A 7,977-nucleotide genomic window follows, 5' to 3' on the forward strand; every position below is an offset into this window, starting at 1 on the left:
GCAAGATCAGCTACTTGGCCTGAAGAAAATTCTAACTGGGTCCCCCCTGCAAGGTCATGCGCTGTTTATCTTGATATGAGATCTCCATGTCGTGCACATACGATTGTGATGCATGTGCCTGGTGTACCCTTATCAGACGGGTAGTCATGATGGGTATACTGGGCTTCGTATATTTGTACCCAGCGTCACATTGAAGTAATAATAATTTTCGTCCGTCGTTGTCGACGATGACCAAGACATCACTTGAGAGAATAAGATGGGTGCGTCCGCCCGTGGCTGGTCAGTCCGATGCGTGATCCGAAGGCTCTGCTGCAGGCCAGGCAATGGTGGTCTGCTGAGAATGAAGGCAATGAGTTGGCTATGGATTTGCGCAGCTCAAGCTCTCTTTGTGCTCCTGCGACCCTATTCTGTTCGTAGGAGTTGGCACCTCTGTGGATGCTGCTACGCTAGACAGGGCGGTCCTGCACTTGCATTTCCTAGACTTAAAAATAATTACTAGGTTCTGCTCCAGCATGGCCACACCGATTGAAACAAAAGATATTTTGCTAACCCTATCACTACTGGCTTGACTAGAAAAGTAATTCGTTTACCAATAATTGCTTAACAACACTGGCGAGGGGAATGAATAACTGATTAATGATATTTGTAAATCCTTAACCAAATCAGAAATTGGATCGCAATGTTAGCAACTGTTTAATTATTTCCTTAATTAGCTACATCAGTAAATGACAATAAATACAGCATTGAAATTAAGTATGAGGCTGAGCTGTTGTGAAGGAGTTAAGAATCCGCATATTGGACAATCTGAAGTCGATGCTTTTCTGCTTAATACAATATTTAATTAGGATGGAAAGGTCGTTAATCTTCTGTCAATAGACGTATGAACTTAAATGTATGGCTTACCAGATGGGTATGGCTGTGGATATATATACTGATTAAAGACTGTGTGTGTGTGTGTGTGCTTGTATTATTTATGTATCGTGTGCGTAGGTACGTTTGCGTAGGTACGCGTGCATGTGCGCATGAATGTATCGGGATTATGTATGTGTCGAAATGTATGTTTGTGTGCGCGGGCGTGTATGTGTATATTTTTTCATGTCTAAATGTGTACGTGTGTGTATGTATGTGTGTATATATATATATATATATATATATATATATATATATATATATTCATGTCTAAAAATTTGTGCGTGCGTCTATATATGTGTGCATTTATATATATATATATATATATATATATATATAATATATATATATATATTCATATATATTCATGTCTAAAAATTTGTGTGTGTATATATGTATGCATTTATGTATGTATGTATGTATGGATGTGTGAGGAGATTAAACAACTTTTTTTTAGCTGAAACGAAATGTTTTGGGACCAAAGAAGCCGCTTCACCGGTTGGAAGAAGGAAACCTGGCTTTATAGAGAAACGTGAACAATTTCCTTGTTTGCTCTGTTAAGACTTTCACTTCACACGCTCCCATCACCCGTACGTGATGACATGCCCTCAGCACTCACTTCACAACGGATCCATTCTTATTCCATTGAAGCTCTCACATCTTCGGTGCATATAATTTATTCCACATTATTAAATTGCTAAATGATCCACTCCACTCCGTTGTGCAGTTTAAGATCTTACAGAGTCTTTCTCAGTAAAACGTTTGATTTGGTAAACTTAATCATACAGGAAAGCATTTAGTCGTGTGTTTTTTATTAGTTTAAAATATATTTGAAAAGCTGTAGGGTGTCGTTGTTGTTATCGTTGTTGCCACGCTGTTTGTGACCATGATTGGAATATTGTTGGTTTGTTTTGTTGTTGGCCTCCACCACACCACTCTGGCCTACATCACATACATAGAACCGAGATCGCCACTCAAGGTCAGTATTCTTTTGTTTGTTTGTCATTTTGATTGCGGCCATGCTGGAGCACAGCCTTTAGTCGAAGAAATCGAACCCAAGGGCTTATTCTTTGTAAGCCTAGTACTTATTCTATCGGGTTTCTTTTTCCGAATCGCTAAGTTACGGGAACGTAAACACACCAACGTCGATTGTCAAGCGATGGTGGGGGGACAAACAGACACACAAATATAATAATATAATAATGAAATTATTGTATACAGTGCTCAGGTGCACCACAAAAAAAAAAAGAAACATTTACTACCTCTGACGGGACACGAACCCGCAATCCCCAGCTTAGGAGGCCGGTGCCTTATCCATTGGGCTTCTTTCAGTTTCTCTCTACCAAATCCACTGACAAAGTTTTGGTCTGCCCGAGGCTATAGAAAACACTTGCCCAAGGCGCCACGCAGTGGGACTGAACCCGGAACTATGTGGTTGGTTAGCAAGCTACTTACCACACAATCACTCCTGCGTCTATATATATATTAAGTTTTTTTTACCTGCCACTTTTAGCTCTCATTTCCTACCACACGCAGACACGTACGTGTGCGCATCCATCATTCCATCGGCAACTGGAGTCTAAACGTTTAAGAATTAGATTTCAATTACCGATGAAATGATGGATATTCTTTTTTTCTTTTTTACATAAATGTAAAAGTCCATCGTCGAAACATGCACACTCGTTATTTAGATTGATCCTTTTTAAATGTTAGATAACTGTGGATTTTTTTTTTACAGTATGAACTGATTAACTAGCAAGTGATTAACTAGTATGTGAAAAGACAAAATTCATAATTCCCGTCGATTCCGTCTAGAGTTTCCAGATCATGGTTAACCATCATAAAATATTTGGACAAATCTATTGAAATTTAAATTAATGATAAACAGACAGGTAGACAGACAGACACGTGTGTGCGTTGTGCGTACTGGTATTAATCACCTGACTGCGGCCATGTTGGATCACAATCTTTAACATTTTTTTTTGTTGATCATGTAAATTTCCGTATTTATCTCAGGGTATTTCATCGACACTATTTGTCGAATTGCTAGGTTATGTATTATATATAATGATACACACAAACTAATAATGTCTAGATTCGTGGTCCCTGTTTCAATCAAAGAGCATGACATTTTGTTTACGAGTCTTTTACTCAAACCTCGTCTTCCCCAATACCTTCACCAATATCTTGTTCGCTGAATTTAAAACAAAAAAGCCAAGTCTGCATAAACTTGTTTTACACACACAGATTTTCTCGGATACAACGCGAGCTGAAACATTTTAAGCAAGCTGTTAGGAAAGGAAAATTGTATATACCATTCTTTGTAGTAACCCTAGGTTCTTATTGATCCTTGCGAAATAATACGGATTCTAGTCTCCATGCTAGGCGAGAAGGATTCCCTTCTTGTTTCGTATTAATCGTTTCTGTGTTCCATTTCGACTTTCACTATCATATCCGTATTGTATATCTGGCTTTCCGCAATACTTGTAAATGAATTCACCATTTCCTGTGTCTCACAGGGAACACATTTCCCCCAGGCCTGTGACCAGCGAGTAACATGTCATGGACGAGAGCCAAGGAAGCCGAAACGCTCCTAACATTCTCATGGGTTACTGTGGGAATGGTATTCCTCTCGCTCTGCTATATATTCTGTTTTTAACACAGTATGTCTATTGCAAAGAGATTGTTCTTCGGGCAAGAACCATTGCATCGTGCCCCTTGATGGTATTTATACGTGAAGTACGATACATAAATGTCTAGTTTAATTTAGTGCCGTTTCAATTGTCTACACCGAGTTTATACACGCGCGTGCACCCCACCTCGCCGCATATATATATTAAACTTTTACAATATCGTTGACAATGACTTCGAAGTTTTGGTATGCTAGCCATCGTCGGACAGTCCGATACATGTACTCACACACACACACCACACACACACGTATGAAGATATTTTCAATGTATCACGATCGCTCACTTTGCTCCCTCTATTTCTTTACTAAATAACCATCATTCGCTTTATGAAACACTTCTCACCAATTTATCCTCCCCAGGGCCGAGTTCCACCCCCGGGAAGTCCGTGGCCAATGCCACACCTATGGAAGAAGTCACCCAAACTCTTCGGTATCGATCCTGACCGCTTCTCTTTGACCAGTTCCCTGAAGGATTGTGACATAATCGATGCGGCCAAACAACGTTACACGAGATTGATATTCCAAGGGAAACAGAACCGATTCTCAGGACGCTTGAGCCGACCACAGATTAGAAACCTCCATGTTGACATAACGGACCAGAAATGTCCTCGGTATCCTCTTATTAACGACGATGAAACATGTATGTCGATGCAATTGCTTTTTTTTTCCTTCCGTGTACACGCAAAGTATGCATGCATGCGAGTGAGTGTATGTGAGTGTCTAAAACCATTGGTCACTATGACCGGGCATATACCTAACTGCTTACACACACTTTAATTAAGTATTCTTTTTTTCCTTCCTCTTTGATTTTAAATGGTTCACCCGAAACGTCAGATTGCTTTTTCTTTTTCCGTCGTACAATTCAATATGCACGAAAAATTGACCATTATTATTTTCGTCGGCCATTTGTTATTTCACGCGCGCGTGCGTGCGTGCGTGTGCGCGCGCGCAAATTGTACGTTCGCCATGTATCCAAAAAGTACAAAAAGGAACACCCACGAAACCCGTATATAAGAATTATTTGCCACCGCACGGGAAAGAATTGTATGGCATTTATTTTGCGAAGTAACAGACAAATTTCTGCAAAACCACATTCTAATGTCTGAAAGGGGATGTTTCAGGTGTTTTGAAATGGAATAGTTACGTCAATTATTCCACCCCACCTCTTACTCTCCCTCATTGGCCTAGTGAAAATGAACCCTAACACTCACGCCAAGAGAAAGAGGGGAGGAGAGAGAGAAGAACGCAGGTGATGATGATCTTAGTACGTTTGTGTCTCGTCAAACTATGCTCATCTATTTAGGAGGTCTTTTACGATAAACATCCTTACAAGATAAAAGATCCTGTACTATTTTTTTTCTAGTTTTATCATTATTGGTTTTGGTCTCTAAGGTATGCATATACGAGGGGGTACCCAAAAGAAACCAAAATTTTGCAATATTTTATTCACTTATTTTTACATGTTTATAATTTTATCGCCTCAAAGTATTCTCCATTTGAAGTAATGCATCGGTCCTGGCACGTTTTCCACTATTCGAAGCAATGCTGGAACTCTTGCGAAGTGATAGTTTTTAATGCTTCCGTTTTTTTTTTCCTTCGCCTCTTCCACATCTGCAAATTTCGTAGCACTAGCTTTCGTCACCAATGATGAGCTTCGAGAAAGGTCCTGATCAACATCTCTTCCTTCAGTTTACGACACGCATTCAGTCGTGACTGCTTTTGATCTTCCGTGACCAAGCGAGGCACAAATTTTGCTGCAACTCCTTTCATTCACAACTCATCGCTCAAAACTCGGTAGGAGCTCCATGACACACCAGTCACATCAACAAGTTCGTCAATTGTTAGGTGATGGTCCTCCAAGATCAGTTTATGAATTTTCGGGATGTTTTCATTCATTTAGGAGGACGACGGTCACCCTGAACAAGATTGGTCTTCAAGCAACAAGTCACCATTCCTAAAGCATGAAAACCACTTAAAAACTTGTGTTTTGCTCATGGCAGCGTCCCTGTAAGCTGTCTGAAATATCACAACTGTTTTGGCTGCTGTTTTCCCCAGCAGAAAACGGAATTTCAAGCAAGCGCTCAGTTCCTTCGATCCAGCTATCGCAAAAATCGACGAACAGGGGAAAAGCACAGCAAAACAAAGACACACCACGTGACAGTAGCACCAAACTTGACAACACTAGTCGGCAGAATGGTGCCTGAGGGTCGCATCAAGTGGCTACTAATGACGGAAGCCTGAAATACAACGGTTTTGTCCCACAAAGAACATTTCCGGTTACTTTTGGGTACTCCATCGTAGTTATGTATATTCGCATGTATGTAGATTTAGTAACGTTATTATTTAATCGTAAGAGTGAAATCACGTGAAATGTAGATTTTGTAATATGATCTGAGAGAATGCCAATTAGAAATATAATTATATAAATTGATTCAAGCATCATTTTTGTATAATCAATGCCACAAATTCATACGAGTGACTCGGTAATATTTTTGAGTCTCTTCGCGGGTCAGAGTATTGACTTTTTGTAGAATTGTCGCAAACTGAATAATAAACGGGGCAAATTGACTGGTTAAAATTAATACATAAAAAAACCCCACACAGGTAGTCTAGATTTTGATTTTTCTTCACCCAGTCGGCAGTTATGTCAGAATTATCATGTACTTGCAAAAAAGGTAGATGTATTAGTTATCAAGGATGTCACAGATGTGGACGCACGTGGCGTGGAGATAATAAACGCAACGGAAATGTAAACCCACGTACCACAAAGAGAATACGACTTATGGGAGGTGTCGGCACACGCGAAACAAATATGAATACAAGAAAACGTAGTGTGTGTACGGAACAAGAGGATTCTGAACCAGAAGTTAGCGATCCATCACGAATTGTTTCAACAGTGGGGGATCATTGTATGGAAGCATTTGGTTTAAAATCAGTATCATCATTACCGGGAAAAGCTAAAGGTGAAAGTACACCCGAATGGAAGACTTTGACGAAGCAGCTAAAAAGCGACTAGTGACACTAACCAGTACCATAATGCAAAGACTATGCTCTATCATTAGTCCGGATGATGCCGAAGGCCTTATAAAAGAGGTTGTTAAAAATGAAGAAGGTGTCGTCGATGAAGGCAAATTAGCGGAAAATATCAAAGTACGAGATGCATATCATTAAAGTAGGAAAATATCATTGAAGTACGAGATGCATTGCCGAGAAATGTTGTATAAGCTGATGCTGTTACAGCCCCATTAGCGGAATCCTTCGTTTCAAGTGTTTTGAAAGATCGTTTTGGTATTGGTAGGAAGAAAGTAGCTTCATCAAGACGAAAGTATAAAGATATGGCAAGTGAAAAGCAGCTTACACGTTTCAATAGATCGATTATACGATACAATCATGATCAAATGGAAGCTGCAGTGGAGTTTGTTTTGTCGAATGCTGATGTATGCTGAATCTCATGGGGTAGCAAAACATTTACGATTAATGGCGAAGAAATACTTCTCCCCAAACTGATTAGGGAAAAGAATACAACTGTAATGCTACAAAGAAACCATACCTCGAGATAAACAATTAGGCTCAACATAATTCCGGAAGATAGTCAAAACGTTAACTGCCAAGGATTAAACAATTAAACAAGCAGTCGATTATGTGTCGGGAGTATTAATGTAGGATAATTTTGCACGTTTGAAGAATGCTGTTGCTACCATTGCCGAATCAAAACCTTTGAATGCTATCGTTAATGGTTTAGAAGCTTACATTAAGACAACCTATGAGGGACACATTTCTACATGTAGTGTCACGGATAAACAGTTTTTCTTTGTCCATCTCTGGAGCGGAAATGAAACAATGTGGTGTTTGTTGCTTCCCCAAACATGTAATACAATACATTAAACGGCATATGAGCCGAAAACATGAAATTCTATTGAATGATGCTATGGAAAAATTATATCCTATATTTTGTCATCGTGTGAGAGTCCTTAATCAACGCAATAGGATTGATGAAAGAATGTTCAATAAACGTTTAGAAGATGCTATGGTGGTTATGGATTTCCAAACGAAATTCGAAGCTATATACTATAGAGAGAAAAAAACTACAGATTTCACAGTGACGCTACGTGCGTGTTTATTAAATGTAGGCATATCAAGTTATTTACAACTTATATCCATATGTATTTTCGTATTTATGTTTCATCATCATTTAACGTCCATTGTCTATGCTGGCACGGGTTATTATTTAGTTTTATTTCTAAATTTCTCGCCAATGGAGAAAGAGACTGTGTCTAATCTAGATGCAAGATTTACATTTGAATTTCAACATCATCATGGTCGTTGTGCATGTATGCGTGAATATACGCAAGCATTTGGTGTCCGTGCATCTGCAG

At 39.3% G+C, this 7,977-nt stretch overlaps 1 protein-coding gene across 2 annotated transcripts in view; it reads left to right on the forward strand.

Annotated features, from left to right (window-relative positions):
• Window positions 1–1,549: 1,549 nt before the first annotated feature.
• The window catches only part of LOC115210554 (beta-hexosaminidase subunit alpha-like), a 46,386-nt gene continuing 39,958 nt past the window's right edge, over window positions 1,550–7,977 (forward strand). Inside the window, exons 1-2 of one of the 2 annotated variants that reach the window (XM_036502338.1) lie at window positions 1,550–1,888; window positions 3,962–4,241. In XM_036502338.1, the coding sequence (XP_036358231.1) occupies window positions 1,796–1,888; window positions 3,962–4,241 (373 nt within the window). In that variant the 5' untranslated portion in view covers window positions 1,550–1,795. The remainder of the gene's footprint in view (window positions 1,889–3,961; window positions 4,242–7,977) is intronic. The other variant, XM_036502339.1, reaches the window with a different exon arrangement.

This window comes from Octopus sinensis, linkage group LG4 (genome assembly GCF_006345805.1).
Source record: "Octopus sinensis linkage group LG4, ASM634580v1, whole genome shotgun sequence".
Lineage (NCBI taxonomy): Eukaryota > Metazoa > Mollusca > Cephalopoda > Octopoda > Octopodidae > Octopus > Octopus sinensis.